Here is a 25,968-nt window from a genome sequence, read left to right on the forward strand (position 1 = left end):
GTCGCTCAGATCAAATTCCTTCTTCCCTTCTCTGTTCTCTCTACACCCCCTTGAAGTGAAAACTAAGAGAAAAGCCCAAGGGAGAATAAGAACCAAGAGAAATAGGTAAGTTGAAAAAAAGCACCAAGAAGGAAAAACAGACAGTTTGGTTTATATCCCTTTATTAACTGTGCTTTGCCCTCTCAGACAGTATTCTTTAAGTTTAAAAGAAAACGTAACCCAAGGAGGTTGTGCCTAAGCCAGAACAGATATAAGTTCTCAAACGGAATTAAATAACTGTGAGGGCACTGATTTTATTTTCTGTATCTGTGATCAATCGAAAGGCATCTGGAGTCCATGATCAAATCTCATAAAAGATAAAATGGGACTTCCCTGGTGGCACAGTGGTTAAGAACCTGCCTGCCAATCCAGGGGACACGGGTTCGATCCCCGGTCCAGGAAGATCCCACACGCCACGGAGCAACTAAGCCCGTGTGCCTCAACTACTGAGCCTGCGCTCTAGAGCCCTCGAGCCACAACTATTGAGCCCACGCGCCACAACTACTGAAGCCCGCATGCCCTAGGGCCCGCGTGCCGCAATTACTGAGCCCACGCGCCGCAACTACTGAAATCCCTGTGCTCTAGGGCCCATGTGCCATAACTACTGAGCCGACATACCACAACTACTGAGCCCACGTGCCGCAACTACTGAAGCCCCTGCGCTCTAGGGCCCATGTGCTGCAACTACTGAAGCCTGTGCACTCTAGAGCCCGTGCTCTGCAACAAGAGAAGCCACTGCAATGAGAAGCCCCCACACGGCAATGAAGACCCAACGCAGCCAAAAATAAATAAAATTAAAAAAAAAAAGAAAAATGGTATTAGTGACAATAGTCATTGATATTTCCTAATACAGTATATGATACATCCTAATATTGATAGAATTAACATAAGAGAGCAAGAAGAGGCAGAATAACCACAAAAGCCCAATGTAGACAACTGGACAGACAGACAAGCAAAAGGAACTCTTTCCCCTAAATCCAAATTATAACACTGACCCCCTAAAGTTGGAGTCCCCTCCCTAAGAATTTCGCAGTTGTGCACTGTCAACTCTATAATTTGAGCAAATACTACATATTGGATGGTTCTACGAAATCAAACGGATTCCTTTGTAAAAGGGTTTCTCTTAGTTGTTATGGGGTTGGAGGTTGAGCCAGGGAAAGGCAGAGGAGAAATGAGGGCTCTGGGGGTAAAAAAAAAGAAAGAAAAGAAAACCTGTGTAGGCCTGAGGTGGAGAGGTGAACACTAGTCCAGACCTAAAGCACAGAATGGGCTGAAGTCCAGGTGTGGTGACCTCGGGGCAAGTCCATCTTCGTCTCGCCCCACCATCATCCCCAGAGGGCACAACTCACCAACCAGACCTGCACCTCTACTAGGACAGCACCGCTACCACCACTGCATTTAACTTAGCTGCTGATTTATTTGGCTGTATGTGATCCCTGTCGTGTGCTAAGAAATCAACAGAAGAGAACAAACTGCTTCTGCAGCATATGCAGGACAGAACTCGATTTAATCTTCAGGGCACTGTCTTAATCATCTGACCTTCAGAGCACAGCACAGTGCCAGGCACACAGTAGGTGTGCCACACATATTTAAGGAAACTTTTTTTCCGAATGTGCCATTGGAGGAGCTTTTTATTTCTAAACTTCACAGCTGAAGAATTAGTTTTCATTTTTTCAAATGAGAGTAAAATATTTAGACCCGTTCTGCTCAAGGCTAGGAGGGCAAAGATTATAAATTCACCTTTATTGTTATTACAGAATATTTTTATTCATTTCTACAAATACTTTTGAGCACTTAAAATGTGCCAACCACTGTGCCAGGCACTGAGAGTAGAGCAGTGAGAAAAGGAAGCAACGTCCCAGGAATGGTCCTTATGCAAAGGGTCCAATGAATAAAAATCATGAAAATATTAACTCTCACTTTAAAAAATATTCAACCATTAGTTTTTGAGAGGCTACTCTGCATACAGCAAATAAAAGAGGAAACAACCCTAAACCAGTAAGAAAATTTCAACCGCAGGTTGAGATACATTAAATCAGATACACTACTTTATACATCACATTAAGTTGAATATTGTAGAAAAAGACATACATCCTTGAAACATAAATCCCAACCAGGAATGGCAACAGACACTAGAAAGTATACCAAGGTATGGTTAACTAAACAGCCTGACCCAATAACGGAATTCACATCGAGGACAAATGAGGGCTCCAAAAGAGAATTCACTCAGTGTCTTTCAACTGCGATCTAATTTACAAACATTTGATTTGTAAAATTTTGATTTGCAGACATTTTTGCCAGGATGGAATCATAGGTTCTTAGGGCAGAAGGGATTCTCAAGATCACCTGACCAGGTATTCCGGTAATGCCTGTCTCATCAAGAAGGACTTCTCATAAATTGGTTTAGGTAAGTTAGACTAACACCCAGTGAGGTGAGGGCAGTAACCAGCAGCCGTGCCAGGTGATCTCACTCTCAAATGCTAATCCCACGATCCTTCAGCATCACAAATATGGACTAACAAGTGCCCACCCATGTTGATATTTTCTTTTGATTCCATCAATAATACCTTGGCTGCTTTCTAGTATAGGAGTGGGGAGAAAAGCACAGATTTTCTGACAGATATCCTCAGTGAGGCAGTGTGGGGAAGTATGTCCCTGAGAGAAAGACCCCAGTCCTCTGAAGGCATGGGAGGACCTTGCCCGGGATGGGAATCAACTGAATAAAGTCTGAAACTATCACATCGTAAGGGTTGCACATAACCTAGCAAGTGAGAAGAGGGGGCTTTGTTGACCAGGAAGGAGATTCTGAGCCTATGAATAAGGAGCGCTTCCTGACTTCTGGATCGGATTCTGCTACCCATCTCTCTGGACTTCCGTATCCTCTCCCTGCCTAACGAGCTGAGGTGCTCAGATGTGCTGTCCGCCCTGAGCTCTTAAGAAACGATACTAAGACCTGTTCTATACAGGTTACCGTCCTTCCCCTAACATCGGGTTGGCCAAAACGTGCGTTCGGGAAAAACCCGAACGCATGTTTTGGCCAACCCAGTATTTTAATTAGGGAAACTATAAGTCTGATTTAAAAGTGCCCACCTGTACCTGGAAGAGTGGACAAGACCAGTCACGGGTCCGTCTGCGCTGGGCTCATGCAGAGCCTCCTCTGGGATTAGGAGGTCCCCTGCGCTCAGTGTGTGTGGCCCGCTCCTCTGCGGGTGGGACCCAACTGATGGAGAAGGAGTAGCCCCCCAGTCACTTCAGTCTATTTCAATGATACTCTTGTTGGTTTTAATGTCTGTCTCTCCCACTTGAATGTCAAGTCTATGAGAAATGAGACCTTCTGTCTTGTTCTTTACTGGGTTGTCTGTGACTGGCACATAGTAGGTACTCAATATTTGTTGATGGGAATCCCCTGGCAGTTCAGTGGTTAGGACTCCATGCTTTCGCTGCTGAGGGCCCAGGTTCAATCCCTGTTCGGGGAACTAAGATCCCACAAGCTGCGTGGCGCAGTCAAAAAAAAAAAAAAATTAATATTTGTTGAATAAATGGTCAAGTGAGAGCCCTGGGATACGCCCTGAGTTTGCCATTTACTAACTGAACTTCCTGGGGCAGGCTACTTAATCTTTCTAGGGTACAAGATTGTTATGCGATTGGATCGAATCATGTATGCTGAGTATGTATGGTAACAAGTTCCACACATATGTGTTAGCTACTGGATGGATCACGGGGACGAATTCTTCAGGAATGAGATGTGTATCTTTGGTAAAGGCAATGCATTGAAGGCTAATAATCTAATTATAATCCGTACTTCATGATGCAAATAATATTTACTGACTTCATTTCTAAACATGTTGGTATAAACTAAATTAAGACTAAAATGTGAAATATTTGATGATTTATGTCAGTTGAGCAAGTACTTTATTGCCACGTCGGAAAAGAGAGTTAAAAGCATGACATAGTCTCTCAAATTAGCACTTTGACACAAAGAGTGCCACTGTTCTATTTAATACATTGCCAGAAAGTTTCATATTCTTTATTGTATCTGGATGAGATCTTTTCTGGTTGTAAAGTGGCCATGAGAATGTTTTTAAAACTATTATTAAAAAAACCCAAAAAACAAAACCTGCAATTTATCATCTGGTCACATGTATTGTTTTTAATGATAAAAGTTTAAAAGATCTCAGTTCCATATTCTATACGATTAAGATATTTTGTTTATTCAAATCAATTTAGAATATACTTTACTGGAATCACGACACTCTAATGAAAATTACAAATAAAAAGAGATCAATTTCTATAAATTTATTGCTTATAATTAAAAGAAATCAAATTGTGTATTTTTTAATGAGATGGATAATTTTATTGAACACTGAAGACATATTGTCAATACTTGTAAGCCATTTCAACTTTTTTCTAAGATCTACTTAAAAGGTAGTCCAAAATTAATCCGTTAAACATTTTATATATACTTAAATTATCCTCTTCATGGTATAAAGGAGAGAATAAAAGCTTGCAGATTTAATTTTATTTTTATACTTCAGTGAGTTATACACTGGCTCAAACAGGGATACCTAGAATTTAATACACATTTTTCTCTTTTATTATTTGCCTTTTTGTTATCGTTATTTTGTTCTTACCATAGATGTGGGTCCTCCAGCTGGTTTCTTTGCATATTTCCATTCTTTCACCTGTGTTTATAAATATTTTGTGGGTTTTTTTTTTTTTTTTTTTGGATCCACGGTCTTAGCTTTAAAAGAGAATATTGGGGATCAGCTGGAAATTGTATACAATCCCTCTACTTTTCCTCTAGCCTGTCAGCAATCTCTAACCAATCGAAATTTTTTTAAAGCTGTCAGTTATTGAGCACTTACTATGGGCTTTTACCACTCACAACTGGAGTGCAGTCAGCCCTCCATATCCATGGGTTCCCCATCCACAGTTTCAACAAACCGCAGATCGAAAATATTGGAAAAATCATTCCAGAAACTTCCAAAAGGCAAAACTTGAATTTGCCATGCACCAGCAATTATTTACATAACATTTACATTGTATTTATAATAGTATTTGTGTTTATAACTATAACAATACATTGTATTTACAACTACTTACATGGCATTTACGTGGTGTTATGATAAGTAACCCAGAGATGATTTAATGTATAAGGGAGGGTGTGTGCAGGTTATATACAAATACTACACCATTTTACATACGGGACTTGAGCATCTGCAGGGGTCCTGGAACCAATTCTCCAAGGATACCGAGGAAAAACTGGATTCCCATTCTTCCCATCTAACAGATGGGAAACTAAGTAACTTGCCCAAGGGTAATTCAGAGTTATTATTCTCTTAGCTTTAACTTGGTCTACCCTTTGGTAAGTCTAATTAGAACTGATGGAGAATGCTGGGTTTGCTCCAAATGTCCAGTAAGCTTGGAGGTAACTTGGCTACTTCCCTCCCCTTTACTTTTCTGCTCCTGTGCCTTTTCCCTGTCTCCTTTTTGCTCCCGTGTCACCAAAGTATCCTTGAAACCTTGTGTTATCTGCTGTCACCAGTGAAAAGGGCTACATGTCGGTGGTGGTCACTTCCCAGCGATGTTCCTGCAGGGAGAAGTCGGGTGGCCCCAGGTCAGCAGAGCCCGGGCAGCTCGCCCATGCAGTCTGGGCGGGAGCTGGCGGCCAAGGGCCGCTGCGAGGAAAAGCCTCTGTGGGCAGCCTGTTGCCCTGTGCCAAGAGGTACAGACTTGCCCCATGAGGCGGCTTAGTATCATTAACATCTTCCATTTGGCGGGCACTTCACTGTCATTTTTATTGGTTCTTTTTACTAGCCATACCTGCATCAGAGCTGTGTTCACTTTTTGTTTTAATTAAGTGCTCTGGCTGAAGTGGGAAAGACTGAAGGCCTTGGGGAGCTGGTCTTCAACTGCCAACCAGTCAGGGATCAGACAGAACTGTGCAGCTCCCCTTGGGGGTCAGCCCTCAACCACTGCAGAAAGGGTTCCAGGAGCTTGGCTTCACTGTAAGGAAAGATCCCCCAGTCAGTCTGGCTAGAGCTGTCAGTCACTGATGTCTGGAGCCTGTGCTGGGCCATTCTATTTCACCCTAATCCAGAATGTTCCCTTGGATTGTCCTGAAACACCAAAAGCATGAAAATCACATTAAGCCTCTTTTAGTTTTTAAAAGACACATCCATCCACATGCTTGTGCTTCAGGGTCCTTTTTTTTTCTTTCTTTCTTTAATGCCTAACTGCACTGCTTTTATAACTTCAGCTAGGGAATTCCCTGGCGGTCCAGTGGTTAGGGCTCTGTGCCCTCACTGCCGAGGGTGCGGGTTCAATCCCTGGTCGGGGAACTAGGATCCCACAAGCCACACGGTGCAGCCAAAAAAACCAACAAAACAAAACTTCAGCTATAAATGACAGCCCCCAAAGTAGCACTGTAAAAGAGGCCTGGACCTGGACTTGGAACTTCACTCCTCAGTGGTGAGGTGAACTTGAGAAACTTAGCCTAACCTCTCTGAGGGTCAGTTTTTCTCATCTGTAGGATGGGTATAATCACAGTTCCTCCCCTCCCCCTTCAGCTTGCTTATACTGTGTGTACAGAGTATCACAGGAGTTATCACACATCGGGGTTTATCTTTCAGGTTACTTGTCTGCCCCCTCCACGAGACTGAGTCCTCCAAGGACAAGGAATTTACCTGTGCCCGCACCATCTATCTAACCCAGTATCTGATACTACAAAGGGCCCTGCAAAGCTTCCTTAGAATGAAGTCACATACAAGAAAGCCGTTTGCAAATCGTTAAGCACTATTCTCATGTACCTTAGTAATTGATTACTCGTTGTATGGTCCCAGACTGGAGATGTGAAAGAAATACTGCTGGGTACCAAAGGAGCCAGGCTTTAGTAATTCAAAGAGCTGGAACTGAAATGTAAACTAGGACACAGTACCAGTTCTGAATTTCTTTGGGTTATTACATAAATACTCAGTCTTAAAACACGTGGATTAACACAGGGTGAACATTTAGAGGGGCTGACATGGAGAGAGATGTGGCAGCCTACGTCGTGCTGGGACATCTAAAAGAGTAGTATACTAAGGCCTTCCCAAGAGAGATCAATGTCACAGCAACGAAAAGGCTTACATTTTGACAAGGCAAGATTTTATTTCTTCTGAGTTTTTACATTTTCTCCTCACACACTTTTAAGGCTTAAATGTTTAGTCTTTCAGTTTGGTCGGGCCACCTTCGGTCCCATTTCTTAGAAAGTAATACACACTGTTTACTACCCAGGCTTTACTTGTGAACAGTCATTAGATGGTACAAGACCCTCGTCCTCTCCATTGGGTCCTCCTTCTGACTTGCCCCAGGTATTCCCACTGTCGTTTCTCCAGCATCTTAACTATTTCTAAGTTATACTTTACCTCCAAATTCCTGCCCTTGCACACAGTAAGTGCTCAATAAATGAATCCTATTTTCAGAGCTTTTCTGTATAGCAGTCTCCTTCATCTTGACTGTTCTCAGATCATCACTCACATCCCAAGAGGTGGTACTAAAATACATCACTTGAGATAGTAGTTAAATGCTATGAATAGGATCTAGGATTCCATGATCCTCTTCATAAGTTTAAAAACATAAACTTGAGAAACATACCTTGAACTTTACCACCCCACCCGTAAAATAATCCTGAAAATAGTGAAATCACCAGCACTATGAATATCCTACTGTTAATTATAAAAATTCAACGTGTGAATGAACACCACGTTGAGAAGAAAAGAGAATGAAGCTAGCATAATCCGTTTTCTAATATTCTTGTTATACTTTTATTTAGGTCTGTGTGTTTCTGCAGCAACATGCTTTCCACTGTAAAGTAAATATTCTGCCAGTCTTTTTTTTTTCTGGAGTAAAAAACAATGAGATATTTGTTCAAGATGGAAAGAAAATATCTAAAATCTATTTATATATAATTCTGTCAGAAAAAAAGTCACAAAATAGACACCAACATTCCAGATGAGCTGGCTTAATGAAATTAATAGAATTATTAATTAAAGCTATAAATAATTAATTAATTTAATTAATATAATTCTCAAACCCACAAACTTATACTACTGGGAATATGGTGGCTGAATACTGATTATTTGAAAAGCAAACTAAATTAGAGGTGACAGATCCCTACATCATCACAGCAATCGTTTCTACTTTATAAGAGTGCTCGCTTTGTCAAACTAAGAACAAGTCAGAAGAGGTCATTAACTGGTCAGCAATGCTGCATCAGAACACCAACCCAGGGGCTTCCCTGGTGGCGCAGTGGTTGAGAATCTGCCTGCCAATGCAGGGAACACGGGTTCGAGCCCTGGTCTGGGAAGATCCCACATGCCGCGGAGCAACTAGGCCCGTGAGCCACAATTACTGAGCCTGCGCGTCTGGAGCCTGTGCTCCGCAACAAGAGAGGCCGCGATAGTGAAAGGCCCGTGCACCGCGATGAAGAGTGGCCCCCGCTTGCCGCAACTAGAGAAAGCCCTCGCACAGAAACGAAGACCCAACACAGCCATAAATAAATAAATAAATAATTAAAAAAAAAAAAAAAAGAACACCAACCCATTACCCTGATTCTGCAGCCTATTCAAAGCATATATTAGTACACATCAACTTCAAGTAAAACTTCTATTGATTTTATATAGTCTCCAGGACAGAAGTTAAGAATTAGAAAATTAAAAAAAAAAAGGAATTAGAAAATTATAATCCAATTATGCATTAGGGAAATGCAAACAACATAACAGAAGATCTAGCCAAATACAGGCCCTACTTCTAGAATACTGGAATTAAAATTTATGAAAGTCATTACAAAGAATAATGCTAGTTAAATGCCAGTGAACTATTTTTACTCTTTTTATATGAAATGTACAAATTTCGGAGGGGGGGTGATAGTGGCAGCGGTGCCTCTTACGACCTTATGTAAAACACTTGAACATTCTCACCAATATTGCCATCATCTGTTTAGTACTTCCAGTATATTTTCTCAACGTCTGTTTACTTAAAGTTGTATGGAATGACATAATAAGCAATAAAATCTGAATTACACCCCCCCAAAAAAAAACTTACGGAAGTCATTGCCATAATGACCTTCATAATGTTTTAAGAACCCCAGTATTATGACTGCTCCCCTAATCCCAAACCATTCCAAATAAAATTTACTCTTGTGAAGAGCTGTCAATCACCTTCTAAGCCAACTTTTGTGAATCCCCTGGAGTTTGGGCAGCAATTATGCCCCTCAGAGAGTGCCCCCTACCCCCTCTAGCAATGGGAAGGGTCTGCAGAACAAACTTAGAAGAAGCTGTGGGGCTAAATCTCAAAGAAAAGTAGAGGGGAGAGAAACCAGCTTTGGTATAAAGCATCCACCTGGATGGGCTGTCTGAGGTGACAGTGAGAGGGAGGGGGCCTGGGTGAGTCACAGTGCCAGAGGCCTCCTGAGATTGCCCATCTCCTAGGAGACCAGAGGGGGTGCTACTGGCCCAAGGCAACAGACACCCCAGAAGGAGACACGGCAGAAAGGCCCCTGCGCAGCACCTGGACGACCTATTCACAAGAGAAACACTGAAGACTGGGACTGGGACTTTATCAGCAAGATCAGCCGTTTTTCATACGTCACACATTCTGTGCTAAGATAATAAAAAGATAGAAAACGTTCATCGGGCACTTCTGTTTTAAGCACTTTTTAAACAGTAATTCATTTAACGCTGACGACCCTAGGAGGTGAGTATGACCACTGTCGCCATCTGACCCAGGAGGAAACTGAAGACCAGGTTGGTTCTGGGCAGAGCTGAGCTTTGGCCCTGGAGTCTACTCTTAACATGTTCTATGTGATGGGGCTTCTCAAAAGAGGCTGATACTGTCCCCAGACTCGTCAGAGGCTGGGACCACACACAGCAAAATGGAAGCATGTTAAGTACTGGAAATATTCTTCTGTGTTCCCAATTTTTTTTTTTTTTTTTTGCTGCATTTTAACAAGTTCGCTCTTCTTAAGTTGCTCCAGGAAAGCACCTCAGGCAGTGATATGAATCTAATGTCATATCATCTTCTCTTTAATGGATTCTTTTATTTGAACAGTTAAGAATTTTGGAATCAACAGACCATGGATTTAAAAGCAGACTCTGAAATCTGACAGTTCTGGACTCAAATCCCAGCATAGTCACTAACCAGTTGCTGGACCTTCAGTAAATTAAGTCAACATCTATTCACAGACTCTTCCTTTGTAAAATGGAAATAATAACCATAACTCCTGGAAGGACTGTGTGAGGATTAAAGGAGACCACGTAGCCCACTGTTCCTGAGCGATGCAGAGGCTGCCGGTCGGGGGACCACTTTAAAGCCCTCTGTTCGTCTTGGCTATTATTCATGATGACATTCCACTTCCTAACTACAGAGTCAGTTAGAGGCTGGGACAGTTGACGTGAGACTCTTCGAGGAGGGAATCGCGTTTGTCTCTGGACTGCAGCCCAGTGAAATGGCAGCCTCGGGGCCGCGCGCTCCCTCCCTTCACTCCTGCGTGGATCTGGTCCAAATGTCCATTCCTTGACCCAGAACAGCGAAGAAGCCAGGATGGTGAAACGGTTCACCTATGTTAAGTTCCTTAAAAACCACATGGCAGGGCCTTCCCTGGTGGTCCAGTGGTTAAGACCACGCTTCCAATGCAGGGGGCGCGGGTTCAATCCTTGGTTGGGGAACTAAGATCCTGCCTGCCGCGCCGCAGCCAAACAAACCCCAAAACCAAAAACTACATGGCAAAAGCCACAGCAAGTTTAGGTATCAAAAAACTAATCCACAAGCTTAAGAAACGTGGTGGAAAGAGCCCTTATGGGACCCGGTGCTAAAAATAACAGTTCCCTTTGTCTTGTGTTAAGAGAGGAAGGATGGGGACTGAGCGGTGAGACCGTGGACTGAACCGGGTGAGTTACCCTGGACTGGGGACATGTAGTTAAAACTAGAAATCGATAATTACAAGCTTCCAAACTAGTCTTGACATTCGGTAACCCAATTATCACAAAGGAAGCAACACTTATCTCTGTCATTCTCCGGCATTCCTTTCCGAATTCCTCTTTCTTCCCAGAAGCCTACAGCCTAAGGATCTCTTAAATCTGTCAGCCCTTTGTAGGTAGCACATTTTTGCCTCCTTCCTTACAGACCGGATCAAACCGCCCATCTGCCAGGGTTCACTGCCAGGTGATCAGGGGAAAGCAGTAATTCAGGGTGTGAAGGAGTCTAGACACTCCCAGGAAAGGCTTGCATTACAAAGATGAGTTTCAAATGTCTATGGGTGGAGATGGGGCTGGTGATGGGGGAAGAACTGAGTGGCCCTGGATGGTGCCCGGGGCTTCCCTCCAAGGCCTCCCCAGGTTCCTGCAGTTTCCCAGGGTTCCAGAAATGGACTCGACATAGGAGACCCTTACGGCCCCCCATCCCCGCTCCTTTACGCCTGTGGGACTTCCCTGTACTCCCCCTGCCCCCTCCCCACCGCTCCCCCGCCCCCTCCCGCCCCCACTCGGTCCCATATTAAAAACAACCAAACTAACTACCTGGAGGGCCCACAAGAGCTGAACTGTTTCCAGTTGCTAAACACAAATCACAAATCTCAGAAAGTAGTGGGTTTCCAGAAAAAAGGAAGTTCCCACTGGGGTTTGCAAAGCTGCCCAAGAGCAAACTGCTGTGACGAAAACTACAATTAAAGCTCAGACACTCTGGCCTTCCAATACTGGAAGATGGTTTCCACTTCCATTTGTTTTGAAAATTCTGTGACCCAAGACACGGACAAATTTAGGATATGATATGAATAAAAAAAAAAATCAGTCACTAAGGAAAGTTTGCTGTCAGATATAAATGGATCTTTTTTTTAAGGAAAAAAAGGCTCCGTCAGATTGTTATAGCATAAGCTGAAAGGAAGAAAGTCTAACAGTAAAGAAAAAAAGTGTTGAACAGAATTACTGAAAACCTAAAACACGTCTAATTAGGTTGGGCCTCCGGTAGTCTGACAGGATGCGCTGGGGTCCAGTGTCTAGTTCACAGCCATGGGCGCTAGGTAATATCCCCTCACATGCAGGTTCAATCTCAGCCCGTAGCTGATATTAGCGAGGTACCTTGAATGGCTTAAATGCCCATTTATTTCTAGACCATATAGAAGCTCAGTCTCTGTTATGAAGACGACACCATTCAGAGACCATCCTCTCTTGAAAGAGAAGGCAAAGAGAAACTTTCACAGATCTGGAAACCCAAAGGGCCTAAAACTTTACAAGTTCATCTGTTTCCCTTGTGATGTTCATGCATCAAGCAGAGAATCACTTCAGCTTGGAAGCCCGTCCTCTGCAAACCCTGACCGAGGGCGAAAACTGAATCCTGCTCCTCTCGGCAGTACTTAGCAGGTAGCAAGAGGTTCAGGTAACAGTGGTTGAGCTGAGGGACTTCCCTGGCAGTCCAGTGGTTAAGACTCCTTGCTCCCACTGCAGGGGGCACGGTTGGATCCCTGGTCAGGGAACTAAGATCCTGCATGTCCTGCAGTGCGGCCAAGAAAAACAACAACAAAATACAATGGTTGAGTTGAATTCAGCTTCTTTAGAATATCACTAGTGTTAAATAAAAATGTTTACCAGCACAAGGTTTCAAATTCTAAAGCTCCGTTTTCTTTCATTTTCATTTATCAAAGTCAATCAATCTCCCTTTTTGGACCAATTAATTCCCACTACCTATCCCCTATCTAAATTCTCCAAAGAAGTCTTTCAAATGGCATCCTGACTAATTGGTACAATGCAGTGAAAGATCAATCAAGAGAAGTAAAATAGGTTCTAGATTACTAGTTTATGTCTGGTCCTAAGATTTTCAACATACGTAACCACAAAGCAACTCCTATATCGATTCTGCTTTTGAAATGGCAGTGGAGATACCAAAAGATAACTTGAAAGTGAACTTTTTATTAAATCACTGAAGTGGAGCTTTGGCCTAAATCAAGGTGAAAACCTAAGAGGTCTCACATACAACTCACAGTCCTATTTGAAGAAGGGGATCTTCTTGCTTGAAATCCATCTACAATGACGAGAGGATGGCCTTTTAGGTGACATTAGTTAGGGGAACCAGATTTTAAATCAGGGTTTACGTTCTAGATGAACGGCATCCACTTTTTCCTTTGGCGGCAAATACTTCTTTTTCTATTTCCTGGATCAGATATGATAGATAGTGAGCTGACATATATGTAGGTTCATATCAATTTAAAATAATACACCTGAGTACTCACTGCAATATGAATATGCAAGAGTAAAACTACAGATTTCTTTCCCAAGTGACTGTTGCACCGAGTGCGTCACCTTTTAACCTTCTTTATTTTAGTCTCGTTTTAATATTTAATGAGGCCAAAATCTTGCCAATGAGACCACTTGCCAAGTGGGAAATGATTAGTTTATAAAGATTCCTGGTACCAAAGCCAAAATAGTGGGCTACGTGGTCTCCTTTAATCCTCACCAAATCCTGGTACCAAAGCCAAAATAGTAGGTGCTCAGTAATTGTTTCCTGAATGAATGAAAAAAGTTCCACACTTATGTTAATGCCATTTAGTTTCTTCACCAATTTGAACTTTCTGTAAAGGAGAGCAAACATTCCTGCATCAGAAAAAATAATACAGCCACAAAATATTATTAAAAATCAGGAAAATACCCATTTTAAACAAGGTGGTTAATCCTAATTGCTCCAGATAACCTATAATTGCCATAGCTGTTAAACACACTCTCCTGTCACGTTTACAGAAGTTTGATTCCATCTTTAAGAAAAAAAAAAAAAGTGTATCCCTCCCGCCTAGTCTCCAAATTCAAAATAAGATTTTGGTGATAATTTCAATAATACATAAAATGCATGTTTTTTCCAGTAAGTAGATAGAATGAATATTCCTTCTCCCTTCCCACATGACAGCACCTGAATGAAGACTGGTTTCCCAAGTGCTATCAGTATCTGGCTTCTTCAAAGGCAAGGTCATGAACCACTGGGTGTGCCTCACAGGGAAGCTGCTCTAATTTCCAGCCTGGAGACTCTAAGGACAGACTCTGGCCCCTAGTGAAGTCGATGAAACAGAAACACTGGACGTGCACCATCAACCCCAGAAATCTCTCCACGAATAGATTTCCTACTTACAGAATTCCTTAAAAGTATTTCTGGAAGTAATCTGGGTTAGGGTCAAGTAGCTTCAACTGAAGGCACCTTTGTCACAAGCTTACGAATGCTGCCAAGTATATTTTAGGGAGCTAATTTTCACATTTTTGTTTGGTACCGAGAAAGGTACAGTCCATAAAAACTTTAGGAACAAAACTATGATATTTAGGATCTAAACTCCTACTAGGATTCTTTTTTCTGTAAATGATAAAGACTGAAGTTACAGATCTCTATCATCCCATCTAGGCTGAAGTACTGTTGACTGAGGCAGGAAAAATGCTGCATTTTCATGCAAAGAGAACAGCTATGAAGAGGTAGGATATGGGACTCGCTAAGCCTTTACATATGAACCACGTTATCTCCACCTGGGAGCTAGATGTTGTACTAGTAACTGGATCATCTTAAATCACAACAGCCTTGGGTGGGGAGGGGAGGGGAGGGAACTAAAACCATCCCTTACTTTGAATACAGACCTTCGAGAGAATTCATGAGTGAACCAGTTAAGGTCACCATCACAACCACCAAGCCCTCCACCCACTCCAAAACCAATTAACACCAGGCACTTCACATGAGTAAAAAAAATCACAAATTCCATAATCTTCATTAATCCTTGAGTGCATTCATTTTTCAACCAGTCCCATAAGTGATACACTTATGAACACCCTCAAGAAGTAAAAACAGTAAATGCATTTATAGCAATAGGCTCTTCATTTTTTTGAGAAACTTGCAATGTTAGAAAAGAATCAAACATCAGGGTGGGACTGTGGCATCAAGTGGTCCTTAGTGGAATTCTGTGCCACTCCACTTGACGAGGGTCTAGCCTGTATTAAGGTTAGACAGCCTATGTTTATAATTAAGTGCTAATGACCAAAGTTCAAGGTACACAGGGCATTTCCTGGGGATTAATGACCAGTCAAAGGAGTTGCCGACCTAAAGCAAAGCCTCCCGGCCAGTAACCCCAGCCAGTCATTCATCCCCAGGAAATGCCCTGAACCTCAACAGTGATTTTAGTAAATACAGGAGGAAAAAGTTTAATATCAGCTTTGTACTTAAACTAAACACCTGTTTCATACTTAGAATGCTCAGACTTCATAAAGTGAGTTCTACAGGAGTTACTAAAGAGTTCCCTTAAACTTCTTAATGCTGATAAAAAAATTGTCCACTCTAACATTAGTGAAAGCAAAGAGAGCAACTTTTTGTAGTGTTTTAACTGCAAGAGACTTAGCTAAGATACTGTTTGAGAGGCATAATGATAACATAACCAACATATGGACCCTCAAATCTACATTTAACCTGGGAGTTACCTGACAATCACTCAAGAATAAAAGAATCAGTGTTCAGGTTTACAGAAATGATTGATCTCACTCAGTTAAAATGAAAGACTGTGACAGAGTGACTGCAATTCTTAGAACATAACCAAACCAACTAAACAAACCCCCCTAATCTTTCGTGGATCTTAAGTCATTATTCTATGTGACACTGGTGTCAAGAAACCAGTAGACAAATGCCAGGGGACAAACTGCTTCATTGTTAAATTCAAGCAGATAGATACTTTAATAAACTCTCTTAGGCTTTTAACTCTTAATTAATCAGTTGCTACTTGAAACCAGGGCATTTTAAGGGTTTTTACTTTAACAGAAGAATGTGATCATTTATTTCTGCTTTCAAAGAAAAAGCAAACCCAAATTCTCCAAAGAGGAGAAAGAACTCTCCTCTCCATCCTTACAACTCCCTACAACCACCTCCTGGTCTGTCAGAAACTACTGTGCACACTACAAGTACAGAAAGACACATAGCCTCCGGGTCTCGTGTATTTTAGAGAACTTTGGTGTTTATAGTACCTTTCACAGCCCCTTTCTCGGTTGGCCTTGAGGCTTGCTGATTAGCAAGTAAACGTTTGAAAGGGTCAGTGTGTCCAGAACTGGAATTTCCACTTTGGAAAAAGCACAGAGGTACCTGACATCTGTTCCTTGAAAGGCCTGCACTACACCTCCAAACTTAGAGCTGAAATTCCTACTTCTGCTTGATGGCAGGGAGGGCAAAGCTGTAAAACCCCCAGTGGCTACTCCTGCCTGGAGAATAGAGCAGAGCCCCCAAGGACCTCTGCTTTCTGGCTGCTACAGCACAGTACCCAAAAGATGAATCTAGTTTTAATAATATGAATATATTCCTCCAGGAAAAATAATAAGACAAGCATCCAATTGAATCCCCAATCTCTACCCAGAATTCTAAGTGCTTAGAAATAAATAATTTTTGTGTAAAAACAGTTTCCTTATCTTTGTTGAGGATATTGAAGTCCAGAGAGGTGAACTGACTTGCCCAAGGTGGCTCAGCTTCTGGGCTAGCACTCTTACTTTAGTGTTCTTTCCACTCTACTGTGTTGTTATCTCAGTAGTCTGTCTTCCCACCACTTATCTGCCCCCTAGACAGAGAGCTCCATGGTGCTAGGAAAGACAGCAATGTTTCAGTGCCCACTCTGCTGGGCACCAAGGGGCACGCTCCAGTTGGGAGCCTGGCTGGCAGTGGAGATACTACCTTTCCATAACTTTAACAAGTGACTTTAGTTTATGAAAACTACATCCCAAACGTTGCTTGACATTCAACTACACCTTCCGGTATAAACTGGCACTCAACTGCCAGTCTCTCCAAAACCCGCCCCTTTACAGTAAGTAGGATTGGCATGTTTTCTTTTTTAATAATTTATAACTTTTTCTACCTTCATAAGTTAGGGCGAATATGTAATACAGTATTTTAATGGTTACTTTATTCAAAGATATTTTAAGTAACTGCTTCATTTATATGCACAGTATTCCTGCACTCTTTGCCTTATAAACGCAGGCATTCGGTGGAGAGAGGCTGCGGGAGTTGAGCTGACCCTTTTGTTCTGCGAACTTTGACGTTTTCAGCGTTACTGCGCAGCAGGGATTGTTAGGTAGCTTGCCCTCTCACAGCCTTTAAGGTTAGGTGTAAACTGTCCTGAAAAGCATCAAGAGAGTTAAGCTTCTAAGGGTGAAATCAAATCCGACTCAGCATATTTGCTACTTTGAAAAACTTCCCCCCAACCCAGACCTGCGTTAGCACAAGTTAGTCTCGAAGTGGTACCAGAGAAACATTTCATGCATAGAGTTTGGTTTGGTTACCTGGGTGGGGGAAACAATAGCAGGTGAAACTACTGTGGGAGAATTGGTGCTTCTGTGCCCATTGGCTTCTGGAAGAAGAGGCAGGGGGTCGTGTTTCACGGAAACCACCACCACCGCATCCACAGGCTCCGAGGAGGGGCGGATACAAAGTCTTTTAGGGGAAGAGGGGCCGCAGATTTCCCCCGACCCGAACACGGACTCGTACAGGGCGCGCTTGGGCGCAGCCTCCGATTTCACGTCGGGCCCGACCTGGCTGTCTCTGGGGAGGATATAGGTGTTCCCCAGCGAGGGCGGCTGGGGGCGGTGGTGGTGAGAGGGATGGGTGGGGGGATGGGGGGAGTGGTGGCGAGCCGCCCCGTTCAGAGCCTCGGCGTAGCAGCCCTGCGGGGCGGGCGAGCCCAGTTTGGTGCCGATGCCCGCGATGCTGTTGAGCGTGGCGATGGAGACGGCGCCGATGCAGTGGTTCGTGTAGGTCTTGGAGAGCTTGGCCGCCTTGGAGAGCATCTGCATCCTGGTGCCCAGCAAGTTCTTGCCGATGGCTTTGTTCTCGTACCAGGTCACATCGCCCTCGCTGCAGTGGTCCCGGGGCCGCTGGAAGAACGCCTTGCAGAGGGGGTTGCGCTTCGACAGGTACTTGACGAAGCTGGCGTAGGGGCAGAACTCGGTGCCCGTCTCGTACATGCGCGGCAAGTTCTCCTCGTCGCTGCTCTCGGCGCGCTTCTTGCTCCACGACGACGAGCGCGACTTGTGGTAGGGCCCGAGGGACTTGAAGTAGACGAACTTGCGGCCGTCCTCGTCCATGGCCAGCCCGAAGGAGTCCTCCTCCAGCTCGCGCTGGTTCTCGCGGCCGCGCGTGCAGAAGTACATGCACGTCTCGAACCAGACCTTGTTGAGCAGCCCGAAGGGCGTGTTGGTGCTGAAGACGCTGGAGGTGTAGAGCTTGCGCAGGTCGGCGCGCGTGATGGCTTGCTTCTGCACCACTGGCCCGGCGCCCTGCTCCTCGAGCTTGCGGATGACCGCGGCCAGCGTCAGGTTAGCGCTGCGCAGCTCCGGGTCCTTGGTGAGGTCGAGCGTGCGGCAGTACGGGGGCTCGTTGAGGTAGCGGTTGAGGGAGCTGCGGATGCTGATGAGCGACGACTTGCTGTAGAGCTGGCCGCTCTTGGAGCGGGCCTCGGCGTAGAAGGAGCGCAGCACGCGGCACAGCGCCCCCTTGTCCATGGTCTCGAAGTCCGGGCTCTGCGCCTTCTCGCTCAGGTACTCCCGGAAGATGCGCACGGCGTAGCGGGTGGCCAGCCGGGTGTTCTCGCTCAGCCGGGCCCGCTCGGGGCGCTGCAGCACGTCGGGGTCCAGCTCGGCGCCGTCCCCAGGCGGCCCGCCGCGGGCCCGGGGCGCCAGCAGCCGCGGCGGCGCCTCGGGCTCCAGCGCGGCGCTCTGGTCCATATTGATCATATGGACCGGCTCCGGCTCCAGCTCCTCCCCGGCCGAGTCCTCGGGCTCCAGGGGCTCGTCCCAGTCCAGACCCATCTCTTCCTCCTCCTCTTCCTCCTCCTCCTCCTCCTCCAGCCCCCCACCTCCGTCCTCCTCCTCGTCCCCCGTTATCTGCACCTCCTGGATCTCGTCCTCCTCCTCCTCTTCCTCCTCCTCCTCGCCCGCGCTGCAGTAGTGCGGGCGGCCGTGGCGGCGGCCTCGGCCCCCCGCACCGCGCTCGCCCTCGCCCCGCTCCCCATTGTTCTCGGCGGCGGCGGCGGCGGCGCTGGCGCTGCCGCCCGCGCTGGTGTTACAGTCCCCGCTGCCAGGCATTCTCGCCATATTGCCGTCTCCCTGCCAGTCCTCGGGCAGGGCGCATGCGCTATATTGGACCGCAGCGCTGAGAGCTTTTGTGTTTAATGACCTTCAGCTACCGGGAGGCAAAGCCGGGCTCTTAAAGGAGCCGCGCTCCAATTGTCAGTTCGGAGCGCTGCTCCGGAGGGGCAGCGGCGCGCAGGGGATGGAGGGGTAGGGAGGCGGGGGTAGATCAGACAGGGAGAGCGTAAGGACCGAGGCTGGCTGGACCCTCTTCCTCCCCCACCTCTCTCCCCACTCCGAAGAAAACTTTGAAGGGAAAAAAAGGAAGGGGAGGGAGAGCTGTCGGTGGGGGTGAAACACTCCCAACTTACCCTCTGGCGGAGTGGCGCGCGGGCCCGGGCGAGAGAGAGAGGGAGGGCCGGCGGGAGGGAGGGGCGGTCTCGCTTCTCTAAGTAATGCCCGAGGAGCAGTGCCCCTTCCACCGCCCCCTCATTGCCCCCCGGAGCCGGGGGTTCCGGGAGGCGGCAGCACCCGGTGGGCCGCGGATGCTACTTCGAGAAGCCCGTGTCTGGGGCCGCCCGGAGCGGAGCGGAGCAGGCAGGTTAATGAGTAGGGTGGAGGAGGCACGGCGGGGCCCCGCACCCTCTCTGCGCCCGCGGCCAGGGCGCAGCGGGCGAGGCTTGGGAGCGGGATGGGGCTGCCGGCAGCGGCGACTCCCCCACCTACTTGCTGGGGGCGAGGCGCGGGGGCCCGCGGCCAGCCGCAAGGCTCCCAGCTCCCTTTCCGACTCTTGCAAAGGAGCAAAACACGCCCCACGTCAGCCTCATCCCTTTCGACTTTTCCAACAGCCACTTTTAAGCTGTCATTAAAGACCGGGGGCGCTCCCCGTAGGTCTGGGGCAAGTCCGCGCCGGTCCAGCCAGCCTGGGGAAGGAGCGAGGAAGAAAAACTGGGAGGGGCGGGTGGGAGGGGAGACGCGGGAAGAGGCGCTGGGGACCCCAGGGAACCGTCCCCACCCGCCCAGGCCACCGCCCTCCTGCCTCGGAGCAAACTGACACAACTCCCTCCGGCGAGGCGCTCCACCTAGTTGGAGCGAGCAATGCCGGTCCCTAAGATCCGTCGGGCAGGAGGGCGGAAAAAGTGAACTTGGGTCTCGGCCGCCCCCGCCGCCGCCACAATTCCGGCAATTGGGATCCGGAGCGTGCTCTAGTTCCAAGTTTGCCAACTGCCGTTCGTTTGCCCTCAGGGCTGCGCTGCCTTCGGCGCGCGGGGGCGGGCACCTCCGAAACTGGAAAGGCGGCCAAAGAGTTCGCCCGGGTCCCGCTTTCCCATCGGAGACACTGTCCCACTTCCAGCCAAAGGCCCGCCCCCGGCGCGCCCAGGCTCCGGGCACGTCTTCGTCACCGCCTCCAGGTCTCCAGGCCCGGGGGCAGCGCCCCCAGAGCCTCCGGAGGCCTCGACTGATTTCTTTGGACGCACAGCCACGGCCACCTACGAATTTCGCCCTGTATTCTAACTTTCTCCTCCTCGGGCAGCCTGAGTGTCCCCCCGCGCGCTAGTCAACTCCGAGTCCCAGGGGCTAGGGGAACCTACGGAGTCAGGTACCAGCGGCGCGCGGCCCAAGCCGGCCAGCCTGTGAGGCTGCCTCGCCAGCTCCTCGAGGGCGTCCTCGGATTTCCTTCCGAGTCTGAATTCTCAGCAGTTCCGCTGTGAGAGTCTTGTCAATTGCCGGTCCCCCGAGGACCCCCTCTCCCCGGGGCCCTCTGTCTTGCTTTCAGGGCAGTTTATAACTTTGCGCATCAAAAGTAACCCATCTGTCCATTTGTAAGAAGGAAGGGAGGGAGGAAGGAAGGAAGGGAGGAAGGGAGGGCGGGAGGAAGGAAGGAAGGAAGGAAGGGAGGAAGGAAGGGAAGAAGACTAGGTCTCTGGGCCGCCTGGGCGTCTAAGTGGGAGTTGACTGTCTCCCCAGCGATGAGTCCTCGCTCTCCGTGTTCCTCCTCGGCCCTGGACGCTGCCGAGCTTTGGGGAAACCGCGCCAGGTGTGAACAAGTTAGAGCAAGTCCCTGCATCGCGGGCCCTCTCCCGCTCTTCGGGGAAACACACACACACACACACACACACACACACACACACACACGCTCTCATCCGCAGAGAACCGTCTCGGGACGCGAGGAATCCGGAGGTGGCATTCCTCGGGAATCGTCCCGGAGGTGCGGCCCGCTTTGTTCAAAATACATTGTCCCCCGGAAATGTGTAGAAAGGAGCCCAAGGCAGTAGGCAGCTAAGTTAGTCGCACACGCGGGCCCGCGCACACGAGTTGGCACACACCAGTAGCACCGGCTACTTCCGGAAGCCTCTTCGTGCCGGGGTGTTGCCAGGTTTTTGGGCCGCCGGAACTCTCCGGCGGGGCATTTCAGCGGTTCTGAGAATTCAGGTGGGCGCCCGGCAAGTTACCTACCAGGGGCTGCTCCCCGCCGGCCCTCACCGCCAACGCAGTGAACCTAGGGGCCGCGATGGCTCGGGGCTGCGCTCCCGGCTCGGCCTGGGGACTCGGACCCACATTCCAGTCCAGGAGCGGAGCCGCTTCCCAGGTCTCCCCACTTCTGCGGGCGGCGGGGGTTCCCCGCTCCCTCCTCCCCGGTTCGCCTCCCTGCTGGGCGAGCTGCTTTGAATTGCTTGCAATTTGCCGAAGGCAGTATGCTGGGTTGGACGCTCTGGGAAACAAAGCAACCAAAAACAGCTCCCAGTTGACGTCAACTTATTTCCAGGAAAGAAAATGGTTTTGTGCTCCCAGGACAAACCTCCCCCCCTTCCCCCTCAGGGCAGGTCTCTACTGGCAAAAGCCAGGGGGCGGGGTTGGGGAAAAGCAGAACCAAAAAACCCCAAGCACAAATATCTTTTTAACGGAGTTGGAAAAACAGCAGCTTCAGAGGCTGCCTGGATACTTTGCAAACAACGGGCAGGACCCCCGCTAATATTAGATACGAAAAAACGCACCTTGGAAAGTACGCCTTGACTGATTATCAGGCGACTGTGAATCTGCTTCGTGGCACCAGCTCCTGAAACGCTACCAGAATTCTTTCCCCGTAATGATACTTCATCAAATATTGGAAAAGACCTCTTCAAGTTAGTACCTACAATATTTACCAGGAAGAACACCCAGGGAAACCAAGCAATTATAAACCTGTTCACCGCCCCCACCAAACACACACACACACCAACGCTCCCCACCCAAATGTTGCTTAATTTTTAAAACCCAATAACACAGAATTACAGTTGAGTTCATACAGGAGTTCAATTCCAGCTTTAATAAATGGTTCCTTAAAAACATCCTGTGGTTCCACACAATTCCAAACTGACAGAATCAAAAGAGCTTTCTTCTAATTATTTTGGTAGACAGGCAATATTGGTTATCTTCTGCCTATCAGCCCAGCCTCGATTCCTCCACTTTGATTTCGCCCTATCATGAAATCCCTTTAGCTCGCCACTTGAAACTGACAGCTGTCCCTCACTCCTTTGCAAGGACAGTTATTTCTTGTGTAGAACAGCTTCTGCACATATAAAATACATATCTTCTTTATATAAAAACGATCCCAGTACTGTGTGGCACACTGATTGCAATGATGTAACTGTCAGAGAACTCTTTACTGTAAGCGACCCTAAGAGGTTTGCAACTTCAACAAGATGCTCCACATTTTTTGTCTCTTTCATTATCATTATAAAGTACCATCCGTGCTTCTCCATTTCTAAGATTACTTGAAAGTAGTGACATGGTTATTTTGGAAGGAAAAACTGCAAATGTTTTTTCCTCATTTTATAACCCCCCTACTTACTCCCATTCAGTTCACACTTTATGAAAGGTTACGCCATAAAGAAACAGAGTCACCTCTTCCTCCTCTTTGATTGCAGCCTTCTGACCTCATCTGTTATGTAATTGATGTAGTTGCTTTTGATGTTTCCTCTCCTAAACCGATATACCTGTGTAGTTTAGGCTGGTGCCGGGGACGCGGTGAACACTCCAGTTGTTTTTCATGAATGAATGCATGAACAGGATCTGTGCTTAGTTAACCCCTATTTTAAGGAAGAAACATGTGGAGGAAAAATCAGAAATATCATGCATCTGAACTTCTATATTAAAAAAATTTCGTAGGATGAAAAGTAACCATAAGGCAACATTACTGTTTGCAATAATGTTTACAAGTTAAAATGAATGTAATGCCTGCTTTGGTTTAATATTTTCCTGCCATTAGTTCCCTCTCTAGAGGACCACATTATAGGAAGTTATTGGAGGAGCAAGGGACCAGGGAAGGGAGGTAGCTATGTATCAAGAGATGTGAGTTGGGGAGGATTTAGATGGATAAATTCAAGAAATCTTGTGGGCTCTTGAGGGCAGAGGCCAGAAAAAGCATTTAGTTCATCGTCTAAGTCATGTTTTAGTTCATCACTGTTTTTAGTTCGTCACTTTTAAGTCATGCTTTCTTGATTTGATTACCAAAAGATTCATAAAGAACTTTGGAGGTTAAATATGAATTCAAATTGAAGCTGTTTTGACATGTCTTTGTTTCAGAGTATTACTACTAAATTCTGTTGAATTTAATCGAAGATCGTCTTGAGCAATGTTTTTCTGAACTCAGATGAAAATAGAACCCATGTAATCTAACTCTGTGAGGTGGAAGAAAACTCCATAAGAGCAGAAACTGTGTCTTAATTATCACTTCAACTCTGGTTCATTTCCAGTACAGTTCCTTCACATATTTTAGCAGAGTGGCAGGTACATAGTAGACACTCAGTAAACATACAAATATTTATGTGTGGGGAGAGAGCTAACCACCACAAAAGGTCATGGAGCAGCGTGCTTAAAAATTGCATCTTTGAGTTTGAATCCTAATTTGGCCTTACCCGCTGCCCTCATTATTTTATTATCTTGGATGATAATAATAATGACCCCTAACTCACAGGGTTGTTGTGAGAATTAAATGGGTTAATATGAATAAACATAATACAGTGTCTGGAACATTGTAAACATTCAACTGTTAGCTCCTAGTTATTAAGACTCTAGTATTTTCCAGGCTTGATTATAAACAAGAAAACCAAGGCCAGAAAGGCTCACAAAAGTTAAGCCACTTGCCCAAGGTCTCCCAGGCCTCCTGAGGGCAGGGAAGTTTGGCTCTGTAGCCCAAGCTTAGCGGGCCACATTCAGTTTCTAGAAACCAAAGGATGAAAAAAATAAAAATAAAAATCTTCAAGGGAACAGTTTCCTATCATTAAAATACTTCTCTGTGTCATTTGATTTGGGAATCTTGGAAAGCTAGAACAGTACCAAGCCAAGTCCTCGGACAGTGAGCACAGCAGAAATAGCCTGAGAAGCTGTCACCTTTGTCATTTGGCACCTAAAAAACTGGGATTATTTTCCTGGGCTATTGGAAGTAGAGACCCATTTGTGTCTTAGAAGAAATGATGGTGAAGATTTTAGAGGCAAAAGGAACACCCACAAACTCAATCAGACTAGAATTAGGTGTTTTCTGTTGAAACACCCTGGGCTGTCCTGCATAAATCTCCTGGGGGTAAGGAGGGCTTTACCTATTTTTATCTTTGATGTTTTGTCAGAAAACAGGTCTGAGTGAACTTACCACACAGATTGGCAGGAGTAGAATTTTTAGTTTCTAATTGCCACCTGGTAACTATAATTCTTGATCTTTCCACCTAATAATCACCTACCAGTCTCCTACGCTGTTTGTAAAACGAATAATATATGAGAGGAATGTAGTTTTCCGTAAGAGAATCGTGTTTTTGTAGAGCTTAAAAGTGTGTTGTTATTCCTCTTTGTTATGATATTCTGACAATGAAACTCCTCTTGGCTAATAAAGAAGTCAAACGTAAAGTCTGTCAAAGATAAGTCAAACATAAAATTAATAATGATAGTCATTTCTTTCTTTATCTTCTAGTCATATATATTTAAAGAGCATGTAGGATTGAAGTGGATGTTAGTCCTAGTATTAAATAACATTTATTTCAATGCCATTACAATACTAATTAAGGTGGAAAAGGAGATAAAGATATGTGTTAATGTCATGTAACTAATACATGTATTTTACATAATGGAAGAGCTATTTACAGTTGTCTCAGAAGATAAAATATTCCTGAAACTATTAGCTACATGTCAAAAAAGTAACCTATTAAATTAGTAGAAGCAAAACAAAACAAACAACAAAAATGTCAAACATCACTCTATCCCCAAATGTTGGTATGAAAATGTTATTCTTATGTATTTTTATTGTCAATATCAATTAAGATAGCCTTTTAAGAAAGCAAGTAGGCAACCTCTCAAAAGCCACAAAAACGTTCATATTCTGTGACCCAGAAATTGCTTCTGGAAATTCATCTTCTTAAGAAATATGTAATTGTGTTTTGGTAAAGTTTGGTTTATTGCATCTGGACCACTCGGACAAATGAGTTTTGCAGTATACGTCATAAAGTGTGCTCTAGAACTACATTTCATTGTGTCTTGGACACTGACCTTTGTTTATAGACATTTAGAATATTTGTTGAATGAACAACAAATATTCAACAGAATATTTGTTGAATGAAGGAAGGAAGAAGTTCAATTAGGGTAGAATCCTGTCTTCTCATGTTCTATATAGCAATGCCAAGCATTCTTTGACAAATAACAGTAATGAAGGTGAAGATAAAGTATATGAACTAAAAGGGCAAAGCAAGATACATTTTAAAGCTCATATTTCAATATCTTCATGACTTGGAGAAAGTTTAAGGACCAGATTTTAAAGCTCTAGATATCAGAAATTAGTATCTAGGTATGTCATGGCAATTCACAGGACGTG

General features: G+C 45.6%; 1 protein-coding gene across 4 annotated transcripts in view; it reads right to left on the minus strand.

The window, feature by feature from the left end:
- Positions 1–25,968, minus strand: part of KCTD1 (potassium channel tetramerization domain containing 1) — a 182,401-nt gene that overhangs the window by 71,287 nt on the left and 85,146 nt on the right. Inside the window, exon 1 of one of the 4 annotated variants that reach the window (XM_059895540.1) lies at positions 19,857–20,201. The exons of 1 other annotated variant lie outside the window; for it this stretch is intronic. Coding sequence is in view for 1 of the 3 variants with exons in the window: in XM_059895539.1 (XP_059751522.1) it covers positions 17,346–19,154 (1,809 nt within the window). In the remaining 2 variants the exon portion in view is untranslated. 2 more of the 4 variants (XM_059895543.1, XM_059895539.1) reach the window with 2 other exon arrangements.

The sequence above is a fragment of the Balaenoptera ricei genome, chromosome 14 (genome assembly GCF_028023285.1).
Source record: "Balaenoptera ricei isolate mBalRic1 chromosome 14, mBalRic1.hap2, whole genome shotgun sequence".
Classification (NCBI taxonomy): Eukaryota; Metazoa; Chordata; class Mammalia; order Artiodactyla; family Balaenopteridae; genus Balaenoptera; species Balaenoptera ricei.